General features: G+C 37.8%; 2 protein-coding genes and 1 long non-coding RNA gene across 5 annotated transcripts; 2 read left to right on the top strand and 1 right to left on the bottom strand.

Moving 5' to 3' along the window:
* The first annotated feature begins 1908 nt into the window (after positions 1–1908).
* LOC133718168 (uncharacterized) lies at positions 1909–5986 on the top strand. Of its 3 annotated transcripts, XR_009850120.1 has the most exons (6): positions 1909–2531; positions 2749–2849; positions 3003–3096; positions 4573–4651; positions 5245–5322; positions 5431–5986. It is a non-coding gene; the product is annotated as an uncharacterized LOC133718168 (long non-coding RNA). The 3 variants fall into 3 exon arrangements; XR_009850119.1 differs by having other exon boundaries at positions 1910–2531; positions 2761–2849; positions 5245–5986; XR_009850118.1 differs by having other exon boundaries at positions 1911–2531; positions 5245–5986.
* Positions 5987–13055: 7069 nt separating this feature from the next.
* On the bottom strand, positions 13056–18171 carry LOC133718863 (uncharacterized). Its single transcript, XM_062145736.1, has 10 exons — positions 18068–18171; positions 17637–17864; positions 17448–17517; positions 16950–17194; positions 16711–16832; positions 16477–16599; positions 15965–16039; positions 15420–15483; positions 15201–15275; positions 13056–13252 (listed from the first exon to the last, which is right to left on the bottom strand). Exons 6-10 carry the CDS (start codon positions 16546–16548, stop codon positions 13167–13169), a joined length of 372 nt encoding a protein of 123 aa, XP_062001720.1. The 5' UTR covers positions 16549–16599; positions 16711–16832; positions 16950–17194; positions 17448–17517; positions 17637–17864; positions 18068–18171; the 3' UTR covers positions 13056–13166.
* Positions 18172–18947: 776 nt separating this feature from the next.
* LOC133718862 (protein NRT1/ PTR FAMILY 5.4-like) lies at positions 18948–24184 on the top strand. Its single transcript, XM_062145734.1, has 5 exons — positions 18948–19401; positions 19496–19713; positions 19793–20044; positions 21617–21864; positions 23190–24184. Exons 1-5 carry the CDS (start codon positions 19287–19289, stop codon positions 24040–24042), a joined length of 1686 nt encoding a protein of 561 aa, XP_062001718.1. The 5' UTR covers positions 18948–19286; the 3' UTR covers positions 24043–24184.
* Positions 24185–24495: the final 311 nt, after the last annotated feature.

Genomic DNA, 24495 nt, shown 5'->3' with positions numbered 1-24495 from the left:
ACTAACTTAAAATCGCAGAAGCGGAGGCTATGCCATCTCACTTCTAGGTCAGGAAGCAGGGAGTCACAGACATTGCCAAATCTTTCTTCGAGTGAGACCCACAGCCTTCTGGGGTCTTCTTCATTCATACACTCGTACTGGAGCGAATCATCCATATGACGAGTCATTAGGATGATGCCTTTCGCCTTATTTGCCTCTAAGGCTTCTCTATTTGCTTCCAAAGCTTGAGCTTGCTCAACAGTTAGCACGTCCTGGCTAGGCACGAGAATCATATCCAAGATTCCATCGGCCTTGAGATGTTGGCGAACATCACGAACCCACCTGTGATATCCAGAGCCAGTTGTTCCCAATGGAGCAAAGTCCAATTTGTTCAAGTTACTCATCCTGAAAGAGAACAAGAAAAAGGGTTAGTTTCGGAGCGAAAAAGCTACCATGAAGACATTTAAAATTTCTGAGCGTAATCGCTTCTAAGAAATTCAATTCCAAGAGGTATTGGATTAGATCGAAACAATGGCGTAAGTGGTCAATCATAAATTCTCTACAAACTCTACGTTTGAAGATCTCAAAAAGCTCCAAGCTTGGAGTGAGCACGAACCCCCATAGTTCGGCTTAATTAGGTCTCCCCTATGATGAAGAAAGGGGGGTAGAACAAGGGAGTTTGCAAGTCCCCGAGAAAAAGAAGAGAAACGAAATAAAAACTTCAAAAACGGGAACTTTTGGTAAAAAAAATACCTCGAAATAGGTCGCCGGAAAATTTGCCCGGAAAAATCGCCGAAAGTGACCAGAAAGTCGACCGGAAACGGGCAACTGGCTTTGACCGGAGTTTACCGGTGCTGACGTGGCAGTGGGGTCCGGTGATGAAGTGGTAGTGAGGCCGGGTGATGACGTGGCCGTGGGTCCCATGTTGATGACGTGGCGGGCTGACGTGGCAGTGGCTTGGGCCTGTTGCAGTGACCTTCTCCTTCCTCCTTTTGTTTTTTTTTTTTTTTCCTTCCGCTGGTTTTTCTGCCAGACGTTCTGTCGGCCGGTTCAGCCAGTTTTTGGAATCTTTCTTCCCGTTCCAGGATCTTGGGATCTAAGGGCTGCTGCTGGAAAAATTTGGTAGCAATTGGAGGTCCGGAAGTTGGTGAACCGGTTGAATATTTGCTGCGGATGGTTTGGAGATTCCGGTGGCCGGTTCGGTAAGTTTACTGCCAGTTTTAGTGGTTCTACCGCCCGTTCTGGAATCCTTGGGTGGAGGTCTTCAAGGTGTGCGGCGGGGGCCGAAAGGTTTTCAAGGTTTTGTTTTTGGATTTAGGGTTTTGGCTATTAGGTTTTAGGGTTAGGACGTCATGCTGATAACTTGTTTTAGAGAAACGGGAATTGAGAGAGAATTGCTGTGTATTCTCATTGATAATAGGATTACAATGCATAGAATCTGAATCATACAAGAAAAGGTAATCATACACTGAATGAATATCTTTAAGATTCTCCGAGATTATCTCTAGTTAATAACCCTCACTACTACAGAAAATGAATCACACGACACCTCTCATACGACGTAACACTATTTTCCGTGGTGTGAATAATTTCTCATTATTGAGACGACGGTTGTAAAATTTCCGTCTTCTAATATGAATTCAACCAACGGGTGTTTTTCATACTGGAATTATGTATTGCTTCAGAAGACGTTTATAAATGGAAGCGTGGTGTGAGGTTAAATTGTTATAGAGGCGGCAAGTTTCGCACCAATTGGCACCATTTAAATTTCCTCAACATGTAGTGTTTATATGACGGTTTCTTTAAAACTGTGGTGTGAATCTATAGATTTGCAAGTCAAAACATGTTCACTGACATTCCCTCCAACATTTCCCACCATTCTCCCCCCAAATTTATTTCCCTCTCACCAGGCAGCATAAGGAGGCAAAATTGAAAATTTTCAAGTGGCATTCAGACAACAGATATGAAAAACCATTGTCTGAGGCTCTGAGCCTCGCTCTGAGGGCTTGTCCATGAATTAAACGAGGGCTTCTTAATGTTATTCAAAACCACGCCACCTAGCCTATACTTCATTTTGGGAACGAAAGAATTGACAAACCCCAACCTTATCTCCTTGAGAAACCCCTTCTTCGACAGACCTCGAGTCCTCGACCCTCTCCCTCTCCCTTCTTCGACACAAGTCTCCCCCGTCTTCTTGACAAGCCCTAACCTTATCTCCTCCAGAGACCCCGACCCTATCTCTTCTTCGACAAACCCCAACCAAAGCTCTCTCTCTCTTTGACGAATCCCGACCAAAACCATCTCTGCCTCTAGATTGAAAACCTAATGGGTAGCCTGGAGAGAGCCCTAGATTGGAAGCCATCTCTTCTCCAATTCTTCGAATCTCTTTCTCTCACAGTTCATTTTGGTCTCTCTACGTAGGAGCAGAAGAACCTGAAGGGTGAGCTCCTTCGACCCCATGAACGGGTGAAGAGGATCCAGTCGGTGCCTAGCACAGATGACGAACAACCTCATCGCAGCGCTCTAGCTCCAAAGCTGATCCCTCCCGAAAGGTAAACATCCCCAATTTAATTTTAGTTTGGGGGATTTTATGTGGTGGTTGTCTTATTCTCTCCAATCACTAAGATAAATTTTCAAAATTGTTGAAATTTCTGTGGGATTGTTAGGCGAAATGAATCTGCTTATGGTTTTCTGAAAGGTAAAAGTCCCAATTTAATTTTAATAGAAATTTCTATGGCTTTCCGTTGAGAGGATTGGCTGCAATTTCAGTTTTCTCTGCAGAAGAGCGAAGAATGTTGCAAAATGTAGAGTGGAACAGCTTTGCCCCTTCCCCTATGACCTCATCCAGCAAGAGCTGTAGCGATATCCTAGTAAGTACTTTTAGACCTGCATTTTGACAGCAACTACTGCTATTAATCATGATCTCTCTGCTCATTTATCTAGATACAAACCATTTTCTCCATTGATTTCATTTTATATGACCTTACTATAGTTTCTGATGCTTCCTGTGGTTTGTTTTTCAGCCACACCTTTTGGCCTTGTTTTCCATTGACTTGTTTCTTTAACTGATGGAATACCAAAATGCCAGCAGTACCCAAAGCAACGTCTAACAAAGTGGTATGTATTTTTATCTATATATTGCTATATTGTCAAAACATATAACTACAGTCTTGAACCAAAAAACGATCTCAATTACACGGATCTCATCCAGTAAATAATTTTGTTTTTGAATTCGATAAAGTTTGAGTTAGCTTCGATTTGTGCGATGTTTTCAATTGATCTGTGCTATTATACAGAGTCGGTCTGATAGAAAGGGACTTGTGGTAGAAAAGGACTTGGGGAAAATGAACTCTTTCTTGTTTATTATTCATTCCTCCTCCTCACCCTTATCTCTGGTTTCATCATCTTAGATCTTAGCTAACTGAAAATAGGTAGCTGGAGGTTATGAGATTAGGATAAAAGAAAAGAAAAGAAATGTCTAGCTGTCTAATCAATTAGTCATAAGTCATAAATGGATAGGTGATTATGGGATTCAAAGCTCAAATTTTATTGGCCGGTAAAGATTTGGATTAGGATTGAGGACTGAGGAATAACTTATAAGTTTTTTGTGCTTTAGTTTCTGAAATTTGTCTGATACAAGTCTGATTAAGTTTTGGTGTTTGGTATGTGATTGGTTGGTTAGTATTCAAATCTGTATTGAATTGTAGATATAACATGTTAGTTACAAGATTGTGATTCGTCAATAACTTGATACAAGGTAAGATTTCTTATTAATGAAGTATTAAAGTTTGTACTCAACGTTTCAGTGGCTTAATTGGTTTTGTACTTGAACTCTAGCTCTACAAGTTATGGGACTCTTAAGGTTTTTGTTTTTCAGGCCTTACTTTTTCATCTATGATATTTCATGACGGTTACTCTCTTTCTTGTTTACTTTGATTTTTTTAGACTTATGTACTCTTTCTAATTTCTAATGTAGGGTGTTGATATTCAACTTGGAATGGCAATTGATAGTATAAAAGAACTCTCATGACTTACACTCCCACTTGACTTGTTATAATCTTGCTTCTTTTTTATTTATTTTTTTTGATTTTGGGAACTTAGCATGCTTCAGAGTCTCTTGCTGTTTTTTTTTTTTTTTAATTCTTGTGGGAGAGAGGTGAAGTGTATGTTATAGTGTGCACAAGAAGATGGGTTTGGCTCCAGTTTGATGCAAGTTCCCTGAGATTCTTGATCTGGGCATGATTAAATTTAGATACTTGAATTCAATTTTGATTTTATTAGTTTGTTTTTACCGTCATTTGCCTATGTTTCATTTGCTCAAGAAAGGAAGTTTTAAGTTTTTTACTTCTGTTTGATTTTTTTGGTTTGGGTTTTGGTATGAAACGGTAGTACGTAGTAGTGTAACTAATTCAAATGGTTTCAATACAATCTTGGACTATATGTTGATTGGGGGATATAGGCATAATTGGGACCTGGTAAATACTTGGACTATATGCAAGATAAATAGCTCATGTATGTTTCTCTCTGTTGTTTTTTTTTTTTCATTTGTACAGCTTTGATATTAAGATTGTTTAACTGTTAATATGTTTCCAGGTGTGGGATGCAACTGCAGCTGATCCTAAATTGCTGGTCTTTTTGAAATCGTACAGGAATTTCTTACACACTGAATCTGGTAATTAGATCTACCTAGCTTTTCTAATTCTACTCTAGTTTATATTAATCAGTGGTTCATGAATTATGAGATTCTGAGTGCATAACATGTTCACGAAGTCATCGAAATGTAGTGTATAGAATTAAAAATGCAGAATAATATGGGAATATAGGAATGCTAAATTAACACTTTCTCTAAGCCGTGGTCGTCCTCTACTACTAACTTTCTTCCATTTTTATTTAACAAAAGAACATAAACCTGCTCACCTGCAGTTCTAGGTATTCTGTGAACAAATTGAAAAGCCAGGAATTTCTTATACTAGTAATAGGTGTTTGGCAAAAGTCACCCTTGATTGATTTATCTTTATATGTATCTGCTAGTGTTGATTGGGGGATATAGGTATAACTAAGGCCATATTTGGGGATATACTTAGCATATTGTACACATTTTATTCATTTTAAAGGTACCAATGTATCTGCTTTGAACTTTCAGAGGCAATCCCATAATGCTTAGTGCTCTGGACTTCATCTATAATTTTAATATAGTATACTGCTGATTTGAGTAAAGAACTATACCATTACTGGTATCTCATCGAGACTTGATTGATTTTGCAGGGTAAACATGGTATCGAGAAACAACTGTTTCAGCTTCCTGATTTCATTGCTGCAACTGGTAGTGAGAAAATTAGACAGGTAAATTGGTCATGAGTTTTTTTATTTGGATTATTCTTTGAGCACCGCACATAAGTGCTCCTCTTACTATCAATGAGAACTCTGACTCTTATGTTCACACTGATACAGAGACGTTCCTCAATAGGATAGTTCTTGAGGTTAGTATGTTTACTGTAATATCTCATACAGCCTTAGCAGCATATGACGTTTCCATCTTTTTATTTTTAGGGGGAATCTGCATTATGGAGACTTGCCTGGCACGCATTAAATCATCAATGAGGATCACTATGGGGCACTCATCCACCACCTCTCTTTAGTTCGCAACAAACGCTGAAGTTGATGAACTGCGTAATGAACTCACAAATTATGAGGTGAAGAACCTGCCAAAGTTGGGAAGTGTGTTGGGATGAATCATTGTTGGTCTTTTTTGGGTATATGCAAGGTCTGAAGTGCATTAGGCAAGATGTTGGTCCTTTTTGGGTTGGCCTGAATTGCATTTCTTCTATAGATGTGATCATGTACGGATGAGACTATTTTAGCCACATTTGTAGATGTTTTTTTTTTTTGTATGAGAGATCCGTAGATGTGATCTTTTCTATTTTTTGGATACAATTAGCATTATCGGATCCATTTATGGGATTATAACAGCTATTTATTATAAGAAAATTATTGTTCATTTGGTCAATTTTTGGTTCCAGCTAAATCTGAATCTTGCCATTACCAAATCAAACAATAGTAGGAAAAAAAGAAAATACGTCGTCTGATGAGGATTATAGGGTTGAATCAAACAAATTTTCAACAATTCACATGACGGTTCTTACTGATATCATTGTTGGATGCACACAAAGACAACAAGTATTAGCAAAAACCATTGTCTCAAATGTCACAATACAACGGTTCGAGTTATATCTGTCGTGTGAAGGCACACATACTCTGAACTTTTAGGTCATCACACCACATTTTATGCTGGAAGAACTGTCGTGTGTATACAATTCACACAACGTATTAAAAATAAAAACTGACTTCTGAACAACAAAGACACAACGCTGGAATCCTAAAAACCGTGGTATGAGTAGAAGTCACACCACGGCATATTTCTGTCGACAGCTTGTCGACAGCATGTCGGCAGATCTGCCGGTCCATCAGACGACGGAGTTAGCTGAAAACCGTCGACCCAATGATCGGTATACGACGGTTGAAAACCGTCGTCTGATAGCGTTTCATCAGACGACGCCTCGATAGACCACGGAAATGCAAAACGTGAGACGACAGTTTTAAACCGTCGTGTGAAGCCTTTTGTGTAGTAGTGCCTATTACCACTAGGTTAAGTAACCTAGAGTTTGGGCCAGACACAATTTGGATTTACTTAAACAGACCTTTACTTATTTATTTATTTAATTTTTTTTTGCAAAACTCATTTTTCATCAATGAATTGGGCTATGAGGACCATGCAGTCAATATTTTGGATTGAGTCCAAGTGTCAGTGGTTAGGGACACTTTCTGACCATAAATGGCTAAAATAATTTTGATTTTAGTTCTCTCCAATTGATAAAGATTATAGATATCCTAGCAACGTACTAACAGGGAGATGGAGCTGGCATAGATGGAGGAGGTTCTAGATTCGGATCTATATAGAAGTTTTAGAAAGCAAATTGTTTGTTTCATTTTAAAATGTGCTCAAGATGATTAATTTTAGCACTTTCCAATTTCCTTGTTTCCAATCTCACTGTAGTGCTTTCCAATCTCAGTAATTTAGGTCATCATCATATTGTAATTTTGCAAAAAAAAATAAATAAATAAATAAAATAAACGATAAAGACGTGACAAGAGCCTATTGCCATATATTAATTATTCGCTGCCCATCCTTCTATGCTATGTCACTGGGATTTTATATGTGGTTATGGAATTAAGCTTATGCCTAATGTGACATTTGAGTTACAAATCAGTTGTGGTGTAGAAGGCCAAGAAACTTCGCGCGCATGCAAGACTTTTTGGTGACTCCAATATTCGTAGGGTGCGGCTATTGCCACCCTACGAACCACTTTGTTCACCCTACATGCTCTTCTCACCCTATATGTATTTTTTTAGTTCAAATTTACTTTGTTCACCCATTTATAGTACCCAAAATATCATTTTCCCTACATGCTCTTCTCACCCTACATATATTTTTTTAGTTTTAAGTTTTCTTTGTTCACCCTACATGCTCTTCCCTTTTTTTAGAATGCAAGAAATCCTCATAATCAAGCTTAAAGGATCGACCTCCTCAGGGAGCTCGGCAAAACCCATTATACAAAAATCAAAGACGAGGGCCTTCCAACTCGATCTTAGGATATATGTTCTTCAAGAAATCAATACTCAATTCTATGATAATGACCTGGAGAAGAATTCTAATAGGTATGTTGTCTGCATATGTTTGTTTTCATATAGCAAGAGAATCCAACTTGAAGAAGATAATGACCTGGAGAAGAATTCTAATAGGTATGTTGTATGCATATGTTTGTTTTCATATAGCAAGAGAATCCAACTTGAAGAAAAGAAAACAAAAACGTGATTACATCATTTTCAGGCTCCAAGTAGGTGTTTTTAGACTCCATTAGCGTTAACATAACATGAGAATGATTGAAGATGATGAGTGTTTTTGTGTTAGGGTTTAATGATGATTGAAATGATTAAGCTTAAAGTTTAAATACGTGTCCTATAGGGAATAAGAAAATAAATTGTAATTTTTAATAATGTTTTAGAGAAATGGGAATTGAGAGAAATTTATTGTGTGTTCTCATTGATAATAGGGGCCTCTTTATATAAAGGATTACAATGCATAGAATTTGAATTGTACAAGGAAAAATAATCATACAATGAATGGATATCTCTAAGATATTCTCCGAAATTATCTCTAATTAAAACCCTATTACCACTAGGTCAAGTAACCTAGAGTTTGAGCCAGACACATATTCTGGATTTACTTGAACACTCCCCCTTGTGTCGTCCAAACGTGATGCTCCTATCGTTGCCTCATTAAAAACCTTGCCGAGTAACAAAAACCCAATGGGACAAAAATAACCTCGGTCGAAGGGGAAAAAGACCACAACACACCCTTCACGTTTCGAGACCATACATGTAGACATCTCTCCCTGCTGTCTGCATCTCCCCTTGATGACTAAGGTCATGGGAGTTCAGATAACTTCCGCAAACGATGCTACCAACATGTTCCTCGAAAGTGGAATTTAGGCAATGACTTAGTGAGTAAGTCTGCCACACTGTCCTCAGATTGAACCTAGTTCACTTTGATCTTTAGGAGAGTCTGTTGTTGCTGGTTATGCTTGGTGTTGTCGCAGTCCCATTGCAATAACCATCGAAAGTCTTCGATGTAAACTCTCTAGCAATGTCAAATCCAATTGACTGAATAGGATGATTCGGGGAGTGAGCCTGTTGTCATATGATATGTGCTAGGAGTGTAGCATGAGCAGCATTTACAAGTGGACAATGGCACAACACGTGACCAGCGTGTTTGCGTGTCAACCAACATCATGAGATATTTAAACGTCGCAAGTTGGTTGAATCAGTCCATAGAATCCCCATGGATTCTATGTAAGAACAGAATGAGTATTTTCATATCCTTTAAATAGGACGGTCTCAGTCCTAATTTCCCTAAGGAACAGGCTTTGTAAACGAGCGAGAGGCTTTAGAAGCAACCAATGAGGATTTTGGTTGGGCCTGAGCGTCTGAAACGCTATTTGAAGCAAAGTTGGTGATTGCAGCATCACCTGGGGCGTCATCACCATGATGTACGCTATCCATTGCGTCACGGATAAGGACTATGCCAGCCCTAGGCTGGTGGTTGACGGCGGCGGCAGTCACACTTAGTCCAGGAATAAACTTTTGATTTATGCTTTGTGTCGCTCAAAGGAAAGGATGTCCATGTGAAGTCTTTAGTAGACGGATCATCATATCATGACCAGGATCACCTATCCTATCGTGACAAACCCAATATGTGTCTAAATCCAAGAGATCTTCTCTCATAACTTTATTGGGTTTAATAGCTCAAATAGTGACATAGAATCCACTAGAGAGACACATAAACTTCTCTAAGATGCGCCTTTGTTCGCAATCGTTAGAGGTATTGTAATGGAACTCATTTTCGTTCTCTACATATGTTTTCGCATGAAATCTGTTGGCTATTCATAGGTGCAATTAGCCCTAGGAGCGTAGAGAGTTTTTGTGATTGTAATTAAGGTGCCATTTGGCAAGTGGATGATGGCCCAGCTATTAAGGTGCCATTAAGGTGATATTCCATGTCCTTGAATTAATACTGATAGCCCAGCTATCGTAGTCACAAAGTAATATGCTCAGAATCAAAATGGAGTCATAATGAAAAGAACTCGAAATTTTATTCATAAGCCAACAGAGTACATCATTGTCTCTTAACCATTAGGAGAATCAAATCCAAATGCTAGCTAATGCAAAAGAAAGGTAGTCGTTTGACTTCCTTCGATAACTCCAAAATAAATATGACCAGGTGAGTAGAGAGATGTCGGTGGAGCAAAGCTCGCTTAAGTACCACTTATCTCAAAACCTTCCTAGACATCATACTCATTTTGCATGAGCCTATGTGAAGAAAAACTAAACCAATGGCATTTACTATGAAGTATATGGCAATTGCCTATTATATCTCTTGGAAAAATAAAGACTTAAACAGAATTGGCGATCTATTGATCCCAGCCAGATTTGTAGTCTTCAACCCTTCACTCTAGATCATCTTCTTGATCTTCTTGTTCTACATAGTGAGCATCTCTTGCTTCACAATATACTTTGTAGGTGGTGACAATTTCTTCATGAGCTCTACAAATGTATGCCCAATGACCGGATACTCCACATCGAGAACATACATCTCTTTGCTCAGACTCCATTGATTGAGGTGCTTTGAAAGCGTCATTTAGATGGCTCTTAGTGTTGGTGGCGTCACCAACATGGCCAGAGGCGTTGCCTCCCTCTCTCTTTCCACATTGACCTGTTCGGTTTCGTGTTCGCCTATTTTGGCGGTTACCTTCCCAAGTAGAGCAATTATATGGACCAGAACGTCCAGAAGTATTCCTAAGATTAGGGTTTCGCTCTTGGCACCCTCTCTTAGGGGCGCGACTATAATTGGATTCCGGAATATGCTCTGTTTCCATGGATCTCGAATTATAGTTATTCACAATGATGTTGTCATGCTTTTCAGCAACATTCATAGCTCCAATGAGCTCATGAAACCTTGTGATCCGTCCTGCAGTAACGTCGATTCGATAGTTCTTAGCAACCATCAATGCAGAGACGGGGAAGGTAGAGAGAGTCTTCTCAATCAACATCGCATCTGTGATCACTTTACCCCAGAATTCCATTAAGGATTTAATGCGAAGTGCTTCCGAGTTGTAGTCAAGAACTGACTTGAAATCACAGAAGCGGAAGCTATGCCATCTCACTTCTAGGTCAGGAAGCAGGGAGTCACGGACATTGCCAAATCTTTCTTCGAGTGAGACCCACAGCCTTCTGGGGTCTTCTTCATTCATACACTTGTACTAGAGCGAATCATCCATATGACGAGTCATTAGGATGATGCCTTTCGCCTTATTTGCCTCTAAGGCTGCTCTATTTGCTCCCAAAGCTTGAGCTTGCGCTACGGTTAGCACGTCCTGGCTAGGCTCGAGAATCGTATCCCGGATTCCATCAGCCTTGAGATGTTGGCGGACATCACGAACCCACCTGTGATATCACGAAAACATATAAAATTTCTGAGCGTAATCGCTTCCAAGAAATTAGGAATTTATTAGCGTAATCGCTTCCATAAATTCAATTCCAAGAGGTATTGGATTAGATCGAAACAATGACGTAAGTGGTCGATCATAAATTCTCTACAAAATCTATGTTTGGAGATCTCAACAAGATCCAAGCTTGGAGTGAGCACGAACCCTCACAGTGCGGCTTAATTAGGTCTCCCCTATGATGAAGAAAGGGGGATAGAAGAAGGGAGTTTAATTTGCAAGTCCCCGAGAAAAAGAAGATAAGAGAAATAAAAACTTCAAAAATGGGAACTTTTAGTAAAAAAATACCTCGAAATAGGTTGCCGGAAAATTTGACCGGAAAAAATTGCCTGAAAAAGTGCCCGGAAAAGTCACCGGAAAATGGTCGGAAAAGTTTACCAGCGTTGACCGGTGTTGACGTGGCAGTGGGGTCCAGAGATGACGTGGTTTTAGGGTCCGGTGATGACGTGGCAGTGGGTCCCGGATGCTGACGTGGCAGTGGGCCGTGTCAGTTGGCTTCTGGGCTGCCTTCTTTTCCTTTTTTTCTTTCTTTCTTCTACCGGTTTTTCTGTAGGCCGGTTCAGCAACTTTTAGACCGGTTTTTAGAGTTCTGTTTCAGGTTCCTTGATCCTAGGATCGAGGCGCTGCTTGTGGCAAAATTTAGTAGCAATCGAAGGTCCGGAAGGTGGTGAACCGATGCAGGGATCCCTTTTTTTCTTCTTGGAGGGCTGGTTCAATACTTCCGGTGGCCGGTTCGGTGGTTTTCTGGTCTGTTCTGGCGGTTCCATTGCCGGTTCTGGAATCTTGGGATTGAGGGCTTCAATATATGAGGCGGTGGTGGCTAGGGTTTGAAGGCTACGAAATTAGGGTTTCAGGGTAAGGGCTTCGTGCTGATAACGTGTTTAAAGAAAACTGAAATTGGGAGAGAATTGTTGTGTGTTCTCATTGATAATAGGGGCCTCTTTATATAGAGGATTACAATGCATAGAATCTGAATTGTACAAGGAAAGATAATCATACAATGAATTGATATCTCTAAGATATTCTCCAAAATTATCTCTAATTAAAACCCTATTACCACTAGGTCAAGTAACCTGGAGTTTGGGCCAGACACATATTCTGGATTTACTTGAACAAATAAGATATTATCCTTTATTGTAATTCTATTTTAGGGTATTTTGGTCTTTCAATAAATCAGAAAGTTGTAGGGTGAACAAAGTGGTTCGTAGGGTGGCAATAGCCGCACCCTATTCGTATTAGAGACCCCTCAGGCTACAATCTAGAGAAACATCGCCACTATAACTAAACCATAGAAATATAAACCGTTTGTCTCAAGCAAGTAACCACAATGATGCAACAGAACATTAAATGGTTCCTTAGTCACTGCCTTTGCCTTCCATTTTTATACTTCAGAGAAAAAAAAAATCACTAACGTAACATAAATAAGCATGCCCTTTAGCTAAGAATGTGAGGTCACCGAATGCCAAATTACGTTAGAAACATGACTTTTTTCCGATCCAGCATTTTCATAACCTGGTCATGATGAGTCCTCACTACTACAAAAACATGATTTAAGGACACTGGAAAAGAGTCCTCTAATACATTTAAGGACACTCTAAAAAAGAGTCCTCTATCCAGCAGTCATTGTAAGTCATATACAAGGACACTGGAAAAGAGTCCTCTTTTCCCTACAAGGACACTAAAACTGTGTCCTTAAAGAAAAAAAAAAGTGTCCTCATATCCAATAGAGGACACATAAACTGTGTTCTCATATCAAGAAAAATGTGTCCTCTTTACCTTACTAGGACACCTAAACTGTGTCCTTAAAATCCAAAGTGTCCTTGTATGTAATAGAGGACACGTAAAATGTGTTCCCATATCAAGAATACTGTGTCCTGTATACCTTACTAGGACACACAAACCGGGTCCTTAAATGTTGAAAACCATCCAAAAAAAAATATATCAAAAGCATTCTTAAAAGTGCCAAAATGAATTTAGTCACCAAAATACACTAATACAATATGTATACAAATTAAGATCCGATCTAAGGAGAATCAACTGCAAAATGAAATTAAAAAAGTAACGTTACTACAATGCTAATTTTCTCATTAGGTATGATCTATCAACCTTGAATAGATTGAGCTCCAATGATTTGTCCTTGCCAAAATAAGAACCTACACAAACAAGCCAATAAACAGAAATTTAGATAACTTCTACAATGTATTTGCTATAAGGTTTGTGTTATATACCTAGCAGCCAAAACTAAAACCATATGCAATTCAGTTACTAAGTTTGTTCACTATTTTTGTAATCAATGAATAAGCGAGATATTCAGTTGCATAGATGTAGCAACCAGTTGATGTGCTCATATTTTCCTATATTTCTTTGCCTCTTAATCTTAGTATTTATGCTTAGTCCTCCTTATTTCGAGTCATTTATGTTGTTATAGTGTTTTTGTAGGTTTGTCTCATAAAGAGAAGAAAAGAAGTTAAAATGAGCTAACTAGGATTGAAAGACGCCCAGGTCCCAGAATCTGCCTGTGCAGAACATCCAACTTTGCCGAATTACTGGGAGTTATTCAGATCGAATCAGACAATGAGCCTTATATCATTGGAAAGCTACGGATGTCAACTTTCTGTAGAATTTTACAGATCTCGATTTCAATATTTCTGAAGAAAGTTATGATTATTTGAGTGAAGATAGGTCGGACAGGAAATCTGCTCGGGAATTTACAACCATTCGTGGAGAATTCAAGTTCCGTGGCACAAGATGGTCAATCCTAATGTTTCAAGGAAGTTAATTCAGATGAGGATTCAATGAGGAACTTATTCCTACTTTTACAAGAGATATTTCAAGCTTTTCCCATTCCAAATGAAGAAAGGAATCTAAATCCAAGTTTTACAAGGAAACATGAAGCCAAAGATGAGCAGAAATCTTCCCTATATAAGGGAGCACGAATTTACATGAGAAGAGAGTCTCGGGAGCACAATGTAGATGCCTAAGGAGCAGAGACGACTCATCCATCTTTCCCTTTCTTTTCCCCTTCCATTATTTTTATGTTTTTCCTATGTTTTACTTAGTTATCTTTTGTTAAACCTTTTTCTAGAGTTAGGATAATGCCCTAGCATGATTTTTTATGTACTTTGATGTTTTATTGATGGATTTATAGTTTCTTTATGATGAATGCTTAATCACTATTTGAATTGATGCTTTATGTTTAAGTTCTTTGATTGATCACCTTAGGGCTTTGCATATAGTAATTGGAAGACAAATTTGAAGCAGAGATGCAATATAATTTGATTAGCTTTTTGTGATTAAGTGTGGTAAATTACATTATTACTTGAGAAAGACTAATGGTTTGCTTGATTCCCTTGTTTTCTAAAGCGTAATGAGTCTTGCATGTTAAATTTATACCTGAGAAGGATAAACTGCATAGTTAGGATATAAGATCTTTACCCGAGAGGGAGAGCATCATACACTTAAGGAAAACTATGGTCAAGAGTACCTGAGAAGGACTTAGATACGGGAATTATCATCAAACGAAATAAAAGAATCTGTTAATTGCATCGAAACATAAATATGATTGTTAGTGGTTGATTTTGAAACCCTAGGTTTTATCATTAATATTTGTTTGTTTCTTTCTTTCTTTCTTTAATTTTCACATTATTTGTTTAGTCGAAAACCTTAAAACCATATCTTCTTTTGCTTGATTGTTTATGTGATTTTGTGTTTGGATTAATTAATTGAGTTAGGGTTTAAATTGATTATCAATCCTCAGTTGGAACGACCTCGTACTTGCACACTATACTAACGACGATTCGTGCGCTTGCGAGTTTTAATTAAAATTTCACAACACCAGTCAAAACTATTCCACAATGAATAAGCCAGAAATGCACTGAACTGCTCATATGATAGGTGGCTCCTATATTACATTATATTTCAATCGGTTTCAAACCTCACTACCATGAAATCAATTAGATTTGAAGTAATTAGACCTACCTGGCTTGACGAAAGAACTCCTTTCCATCAATTCGAGGAGTACAAATAGATGCACTCACCACTCACCATGAATAAAAGCAAATAGATGCATATTGAATATGTTGTAGAAATGTCTGTAAATACCTTCATCAGTTGTGTTCCCCATATCAGTAAAACCAGTTGACGAAAATTGTGCCAAGTAGCCATTTGTCTCCTCATCTGGCAGGACAAAGAAATATAGCACATTGCCCATCAACCAAAGGCAACAAAAAAAAATTAAGTTAGGAACCGTAGAAAATGTGGGCGCCATCATTAATCTACAGTTTAATTAATTACAGAGGGAATCAAGTCAAATAACAGTACCCTTATCTGGATATGCCTCTGGAACTAATTGATCACAGGTGCCAAAATCAACAGTTCTGGCTGGCTGTCAGAGGTAAAAAAATAGTTAGTGGTTTCCATAAAAAGGAATTATACAAAGAACATAAAGTTCCACCAGCAAAACTTCCATGAGAGGAAGAACAATAACAAACTGAAATCACTAAATCTAATGCAAAACTTCCATGCATTAATAAGTTTGTCATGCTTCATGAGTTTACAATGGGGACGGGTAATACTTTCATAGTCTATAAGATTCAAACAAGGATATTCATAGTGATATCATACAGCACTGTAGTGATATAAGCAAGCTGGAATTCCCAACCAACAACAAAGCTGCATTATCCAACAAAATAGCAGGATCCCACCTGATTCTTCAGTAGATCAATTGTTTTACTGAAAGCACATTTTAAGATATAATACCTACATTACTGTTTCACTTAATAATCAACTTCTGCTCCTCCTGTGTATACATTTGCAAACATGTAAACAAAACATTCAACTTATAACAGAGAGGTAAGCATACAAACCTTGAATCTGTAACTCCCATCCACGTTGACGTAACAATGATAGACGTGTGTGCTTCCAGAATCCCAATCAAAACTCTATAATACATCAAAAATATAAAAGGGAAATCAGGCAGATATAATAATGGATACGAAGGTAGGCTTGTGCCTGTATTAAGAAGCTAACAATTATGGGGTAAATTATGAAGTTAACAATCAATATTTTAACCTCTGAAGTAACTGAGTAAAGTTTAAAACTAATCGATAAGATTTGCATCTTCAAACTAAATGATTAGTTAAAAATTAGCTACATAATGGCTCAGATGATTACTTTGATGCAAGGACATAGTGATTGGCTTTCCAACATACTTATATCCAATGCACTTATATATGATGTTGATAATTTTTACATCTTCTTGAAAGAATTCATAGTGGCTGCGTATACCTTAAATTACAATAGTCTTGCATGAGAGTTGTATACAGATTAGGGTAATCAATAACGTACAGTTGAGCAAGAATCAGAGAATGTAAATTACCAATCGACGGTCTTCATGGCTGATGCATTTTCGACCTAGATATTCCCAAATTTTGCTCTCAAACGTTATCATTGGCAAATATTTCCAATGCTAAATGTCCCCTGCCGCTATCAGATTATTCAACTTCATTTTGACAAATAAAAACAAAATGACCACCCAGAACAGGTAAACAATTTAACCAAGACTACTAGCCAAATAAGCAAGGAAAACACAAAGGGAAAAAATGTTCCTTACCCTCCAGCATAACTTAATATTAGAAATGGTTTACGAAATTCTAGTTTCACCCAGAGCTACTAAGTGTGCTTCTCCATGGTCTCCAGGTTTCTCTATAACTGAGGACCTAGTGATACTCTCACCTGCAGTAGCACACACTCACACTGAGCCAACAATGAATTTAATATAACATTATAATCATAATAACTACCAGCTACAATGAAATGGATGAAACTGAGAAAGTTAAGAGTATGACGGACCTTGAAACCTCTCATGAAGTTGAACAGGAACATTAGCAGAGAGTCTCTGATAAGGAGAAATGCATACGGCTTTTGATGGAGAACCAGAGGGATATGCTGATTGTCCATGAACAGGTGTTCGATCAGTAAATACCCCACCTTATTATTCCTCTGGGTCTCCATTGAAAGTGGCATGCACTTGTTCTTGTCAATTGTGAAGCTGGAAGGACATGGTTCAGGAATTAGGACTGTATTTCCTTGTTTTGCTGGATCAGATATCATGCAATCAAGGACAAAGCACTTTAGCAAAATAATAAACAAAATAGCAAAACATCAAGCCATATTACTCATCAGAGAATCACTGAGATGCAAACTATCTGGAATATAGATGTATTTTTTATTTTCCTCTCAACTATAAACTAAACAAAAAGAGAAAATGGAGCTAGTATAAAGCTCCCACCACCATTCTGTGGCACAACACAATTAGCACTGAAGAACAACTCAACTAAAATACACAACCTGATATCTCATATATTACTGTTGGGTCATGGATATATCTTTTCTTTTTGGAGCACTGAACATCCTTTTCCTTCCAAAAAGTAAAGAGGCAACGTTATCATCCATAAAAGTTTAAAAATAATGCATCAGAATGATATAACATCAAAAAATAAATAGACAAAGAGGCGAAGGGATCTGAGCAAACAAAACCTTAAGAATGAGGGACTGCCATAAGAGAGGGATCAACCCAAATCCCAGAAATCGCCGAGTCCTTGCCAGGACCTACAGAAACGACACACTGGTCTTGGAATCGACGACGGAGGAGTTGAGTGCGTTCTGGAGAAATGGGTGTGTTGGGTTCGTGGGGTTAAGTGTGCGAGACGACAGCGACTCCGCCGCCTTCGTCACCTCCTTCTCCAACAACTCCTCCTCAAATCCCTAAATCGAATTTACACCCACACATACAACTAAATTTTGAATCACTGGAATTGAAGGACTGGAAAACCTAACAGAGATAGATCGGTAGCTGTTTTAATCAACGAGAGAGAGAGCCTGTTAGCTCCGATAAATTTCCCAAATTTTCTATTTGGGAAAAAGCATAATGAAAAAGCCATAGTCAGATCGAAGGGAGAGAAAATTACCCATTCGTGGTGAGTGAATTTTTTTGGCTCAGAGCTAAAGAATCTGAGATCCACAATTTGGTTCTTCGACGAGAGGAGATGGAAAATGAGAGAAACGAGAGAGAGGGAGAGGGAGAGGGAGAGGGATCGAGTTTAACTTTTGGCCCAAAAAAAAGAGCGCCTTTGTGTGGGAAAGTTTAATTTTGGCCAAAAAAGGGCTTCTGTTGCCCTGTTTTTTTTCCGGCTCGTCCTTAAAAGGATTTTAGGACACTTCAACTAAAAGACGTCCTTGTAGGGTGTCCTTATAGGTAGTATTTGTAGTAGTGCCTGCTCTTGTTGGCAACAGGGGCGTATCCACGTTGGCAAAAATCTTCTAATATATTACACAGTTTTTGCGCCAAAATTTCATAAAGCCATGAATGGTTGAGTTGGCAAAGTGATATGAATTTTCCTTTTTCTCTGGGAGGCATGAATTCTTTTGCGTTCTACCCCATTTTGTTCTTTTGTTCATGTTTTTTTTTTTCTTGTTCTTTCTCCATTTTTTTCTTCCTTTTTTTTTTCCCTTTTGTTACCATATTTTATATTACTATTTCTTAAAAATTTCTTACTTGTTTTTTCCTCTTTCCACATTTCTTCTCCCTGTTTTTCGTTAGTTACAGCAATTCTATTCGTATTTATTTAAAATTTAGTCTCAAAATTTTTGAAAGTAATATTGATAGGGAAAAAAAATTTCTTATAAACAAGCCTTACATTAACCCACCCTAAATTTACATCATGGATCCGCCACTGGTTGGCAACATCACCCATTGGTGTTAATTAGCAAGAATTCTAGCTAATTATAGTGTGTTATATATATATACTTCATTTTCATAGTGACAAGAGTCTTATCTTGTGCTGATGGACGTTATGGATATTGTTGAGATATGAGTTATGATCATAGGCTACATAGTAACTTCATGTGTTTGGTATCCATGATATTGGTGGTCGACACTGAGTTGAGCTTGATCAGTAGGAAACTAGGAATTAACCCCGTCCCACCAAATTTCTATCCTATATATAGCAGAACATCAAAATTTTACGTCTCTTATCCTACCTAATAATCTTTCCAAATAAAACTCTTGAAAGTTACTATACTTTCAACTCAGATAATTGAATGCCCAAAAGTGAAGAGGGCAAGCACTAGCTAAAACCATTGCATTAAAACGAACACCCAATTCCTTCACCAGTATATTAAAGTTTTATGGACAGCTTTCACTCTCCAAAGGGCCATCTTCAAGATGAAGATGTTGAGAAGAACATCAGCAGCCAAAAAAAATCTTCCAGAGGTGGCTGGAGTGCTGCCATCTTCATCATCTGTAAGCCAATTTATAGCCTCTAGCTACTTCTCCATGTTTGCGTAGAAGTAGTCTCTTAATTTTTTTTAATCTTCGTTCTATGGCTGGGTTTCAGTTGTTGAAATGGCAGAGAGATTTTCTTACTTCGGCTTGGCTGGTAACCTCATCACCTACCTCACAAATGAACTCCATGAACCAATCCCAACAGCTGCCAAAAACGTCAACACTTGGATTGGTGTCTCATCTCTCCTCCCTATTCTCGGAGCCTTTATCGCTGATTCCTATCTCGGCAGATTCAACACCATCCTTGTCTCCTCCATCATATACTGCATGGTAACAGATACTTAATTAATTTTCTAATCAGACCTTTAGTTATGTGCCTCTGATTATTAATATTTTTTATGTCCTTTAGGCAATGAGTTTGTTAACCGTAACGGTTTCAGCTATTCCACTGCATCTGCGGAAATTAATGTTCTTTGTGGCGCTTTACCTACTGTCACTAGGGCTATCAGGGCATAAACCATGTGTGCAGACGTTCGCGGCCGACCAGTTTTCTGAGGATTCGGCGGAGGAGAGAAAGGCGAAGAGCTCCTTCTTTAACTGGTGGTACTTGGGAATTGTAGTTGGTGGCTCTTCTGCCGTTATGGTAGTTATATATATCCAGGTACTTTTCCTCTTTCCATATTTTAGTGGTTACGTAAGATGACACTTGGAAGTCCTATACATAAAATACACTCTTGTAATGAAACATACTCAAAAGATGAATCAGTTCGATTGTCATATGTGAAAGGTTTGAGTTCAACACAAGAAAGTAAGAAACTATATATGAATTTTTGTATAAATAGAAAAAATAAAATATGAATCAGTTATGAAACAGAATTTTTTTAACATAAATAATTAAATACTACTAAAGAGGGGTAAACAATTAATTAAATCACAAATAACAGGGGAAAAAAAAACTTGCATAATTGTTAATACAGAGCAGTCACTTAAGGAATCGTTTTTTAGGGATTGTAATAGACAAGTGCATTTGACTGCTGATGATAAGTGCACAGTTTTAAATTATTATAGTTTCAGCATTTAAAAATTTAATACAAGTTGCTGAGATCTACTTGTCCCTCGCAGTTCATTGTAGAAATATATCAAGTATTACCCCCCTTTATTTTTAAATATTGTATAGATAAATTTTTTTTTGAGTAAAACATCAAGAACTTTATTGATTAATCAAGATGATTAAAATCAAAAGTCAAAGCATCCAGAATACAAACTGGAGCTTGGTCTATCCATACCTTATCAGTATTGAATTCATAAGCCATAGCAGCTAGCCTATGTGCTACTGCATTGGCAGTTCTAGATGTAAAAATAAAATCCAGGTTCCTTACAAAGTGTCGACTGTGGTGGATGTCTAGCAGAAGATTGGCATGTTCATTGAGCTCAAAGTCATCATCTCCAATCTCTTGTATGGCGACTTGACACTTGACAGTCACTTTCAAGGCAAGCATCGTGCGCCTCGGGTTGAAAGTTTTCATTCAACACATCTTGCTTCCATGTTCTGGTTGCACTACCAATCAAGTCTGCTACCTTGCTGATAGTAGTGTGCACCGGTCTGCGTACAAGATACTTTGGGCAAGCATGAATTATTGTATAGATAAATGTGTTGAGAATATATACATCTCACATGGGAAAAATGAGATCTTGCCTATGGGTTTATAAGGGTTTGGGCCACTCCATCCATTGCCAATTGGTTTTGGATGTGAACTCCAGATTACTTTATCATGGTATCAGAGCGAGGTTATCCACGTGTGCATGCCAAACCGCCACACGGGCTCCACGTCACCCAAAAGTTGTCCACGTGTATGGCTTGAAAATTCGCCACACGTGCGGGGGCGTGTTGAGAATATATACATCCCACATGGGAAAAATGAGACATTGCCTATGGGTTTATAATGGTTTGAGTCACTCCATCCATTGCCAATTGGTTTTGGATGTGAACCCCAGATTACTTTATCAAAATGAACGTCTACCAAATAGAGAAAATGAGGACGAAAAATTGTTAGAGAAGGGTATATGTATTGGCTGACATATAGGAAGGTTCCATTGAATATTTATTTATTATTTTGGGTCTGGGAGGTTACATTGAATATTATTAAAAAAAAAAAATTTAAAATGCCAAATTTCCAGACATTTACCCAAAAATTCTAATGTCATAATAGTTATTGCAAAATATTGGCTGCAGGACAATGTAAGCTGGGCGGCAGGGTTTGGAATACTCACGGGTTCCATGGTGGTGGCATTGATTCTCTTTCTGCTGGGAATCAAGAAATACCGAAGGCAAGGACCCTTGGGCAGTCCCTTCACCAAGGTGGCCCAGGTATTTGTCGCCGCCCTCAGGAAGCAGCACATGGAGGTCACAACAGGTCAAGATTTAGATGAGTATTGTCAGCAACAGCCACATACTACGTTGGTGCATACCAACCAATTCAGGTTTATACACAAAACTGCATGTATTAGTCTTACTTTAATTTGCTCTTATATACATTTCGAGTTCTGATTTGTTGGCCTTTCGTTTTCTTTCTTTATCCCCTATGTCTTCTCTAACTAGTTGAAATAGTTGACCACACTAAGATAAAAAAATTGACATCTAGATTGATCCCACTAGCTTAATAAGTGACCACCTTCATCTCGTGACATGTCATCATATCTTATCTTATCTTTTTTCCATTTCTGTATACACAAAAACTGCAAACCATCATTATCACATGCTCTTCCGTTTTACAAATTTTGTTAATCATATAAGTTTGACTAATTAAGAACACTGGGGACTCTATGCACCCTCATACTGAAATAATATAAATCCATGATACCATTAGAAACTCTTTTAGTTACCATTCGTCAATTTTACTAGTCACCATTACGAATGGTGCTTTCTTACTAGTTACCATTCATTAGAGTTTCCCTAAATCATCTCTGTAAAAATTCAATCGAATCAGAAATCGTTTAATTATCTAATTGAATCAAACAAATGGATGGTTCTAACAACAGTATTTACTACTATTATGATGAACCGTCCATGTATTTTATAAAAATGAATAACTAAAAGGTCTTCAATTTGATTGATTTTTTTACAGATATAATATTTGTATGATGTTATGCAACATGAATGGTTGGATTAGAAAATGGACAATTATTAGGTACACCCCTTGGGTGAATGAGCATATTCATCATCTCTTGCGATTAAGGCATAATAACTTTATAATTCTAATCCGACCATTCATGTTGTATAATGTAATACAAAGATTAGCTCTGTAAAAAACCAATCAAATTGAAGACCTTTTAGTTATTCATTTCTATGAAATACATGGACGGTTCATCATATATAATAGTAGTAAATGTTCTTAGAACCATCCATTTGTTTGATTCAATTAGATAATTAAACGATTTCTGATTCGATTGATTTTTCACAGAAATTGTCTTTAAAGGTTTATTTAAGATATGAACTTTTGGATTATGAATTTATTAAGTTAAAGTATATTAATCGACAATGTGGGTGAATATGCTTGTTCACCCTAGGGGTAACCTAAGAATTGTTCTTAGAAAATTATAAAGTTGAAATGCATTAATCACAATAAAGGGTGAATAAGCACAATAAAGGGTGAATATGTTTATTCACCCCAAGGGTGAACCTAAGAATTTTCCTTACGAACTCTTTTAGTTCATGATAATGTCTTCTTTTTCTTCTTCTTCTTTTTTTATTTTTTTTTCCTATGTCTCCTTGAGTTGTAATTAAGCTTACTAGTTGAAAACTCTAGATTTTTGGACAAGGCAATGATGATTGACCACCAGGATGCATCAAGCGAGACCACAAATCCTTGGAGATTATGTTCACTAAATCAAGTGGAACAAGTGAAGCTCCTCCTGTGCCTCATTCCCATATGGATGTGCTGCTTAATGTTTGCAGTAGTCCAATCCTTTGTGCAGACCTTCTTCACCAAGCAAGGAAGCACAATGATCCGAACAATCGGATCAATTCAACTTCCCCAGGCTTCACTCCAAATCTTTGTTGGCCTCACCATTGTTGTTGCCATTCCAATCTATGACCGTGTTTTTGTCCCCATTGCTCGAAAATTCACAGGACATTCATCAGGAATTACCATCCTACAAAGAATCGGCACTGGCCTATTAATCTCCATCATGAGCATGGTTGTTGCAGCTGTGGTAGAGACCAAAAGGGTAAAGATTGTAAGAGATCACAACCTCCTGGACAATCCGAAAGCAATAGTACCAATGAGAGTATGGTGGTTAATTCCTCAGTACATGATATGTGGTTTGTCTGATGCATTTGCATTTGTTGGAATGCAAGAGTTGTTCTATGATCAAATGCCAGAGGCAATGAGAAGCTTGGGAGCAGCATTTTACCTCAGTGTTGTTGGGGTTGGATTCTTCTTAAGCAATGGGATAATAACTTTGGTGCAAGCAATCAGCTCAAAGGGTGGTGAAAAATGGATTACTAACAATATCAATCGATCTCACCTGGATTACTTTTATTCGGTAATCGCAGGACTGAGCGCGTTGAATTTCTGCTTGTACGTTTGGATTGCTAAAGGATTTCTATACAAGAGAATCGAAGCCAAAGAATGCAATAAGGAGATAGAACTGAACTGATATGTATGATCAAGAGCTGATCGAGGCTACCAGTACGTACATTAATTAGTCTAATAAAGACTTCTTTGTACACTATTGTAAGCTAAACTCGGTACCAGACAAAAGCTAGAAATGAAGGTCTTACTAATTTTATGCATTAATATTAGTAAGACCTGCTTAACCCTCCCACTCACTCAAAATAAATAAGTAAAAAATAAAAAATTAACTGAAAGTTTCAAATTTTTAAATACAGAATCAATGCTACGTACATATTTTCTATGTAACCAAATCTTCAAGAACAATTCTTAGATTCACCTCTAGGGTGAACGAGCATATTCACCTCCATTGTCGATTAACATACTTTTACTTAATAAATTCATAATCCAACGGTCCATATTTTAAATAGCCTTTAAAGATCATCTCTATAAAAAATCAATCGAATCAGAAATCGTTTAATTATCTAATTGATTCAAA

Source organism: Rosa rugosa, chromosome 6, assembly GCF_958449725.1.
Source record: "Rosa rugosa chromosome 6, drRosRugo1.1, whole genome shotgun sequence".
NCBI classification, from domain to species: Eukaryota; Viridiplantae; Streptophyta; class Magnoliopsida; order Rosales; family Rosaceae; genus Rosa; species Rosa rugosa.
Note: the sequence above shows the minus strand (reverse complement) of the source record. Positions and strands in the feature narration are given on the sequence as shown.

Bases quoted from the DNA above. Each gene is read 5' to 3' on its own strand.
- LOC133718863 (XM_062145736.1), bottom strand. From the start codon at position 16,548: ATGATAACGTTTGAGAGCAAAATTTGGGAATATCTAGGTCGAAAATGC. The intron at 16,040-16,476 runs GTAATTTACATT...GATGTATTATAG, and splicing joins GCCATGAAGACCGTCGATTG to AGTTTTGATTGGGATTCTGG. The intron at 15,276-15,419 runs GTACTGTTATTT...TTGTCCTGCCAG, and splicing joins AGAGGCATATCCAGATAAGG to ATGAGGAGACAAATGGCTAC.
- LOC133718862 (XM_062145734.1), top strand. From the start codon at position 19,287: ATGGACAGCTTTCACTCTCCAAAGGGCCATCTTCAAGATGAAGATGTT. The intron at 19,714-19,792 runs GTAACAGATACT...TATGTCCTTTAG, and splicing joins CCTCCATCATATACTGCATG to GCAATGAGTTTGTTAACCGT. The intron at 20,045-21,616 runs GTACTTTTCCTC...TATTGGCTGCAG, and splicing joins TGGTAGTTATATATATCCAG to GACAATGTAAGCTGGGCGGC.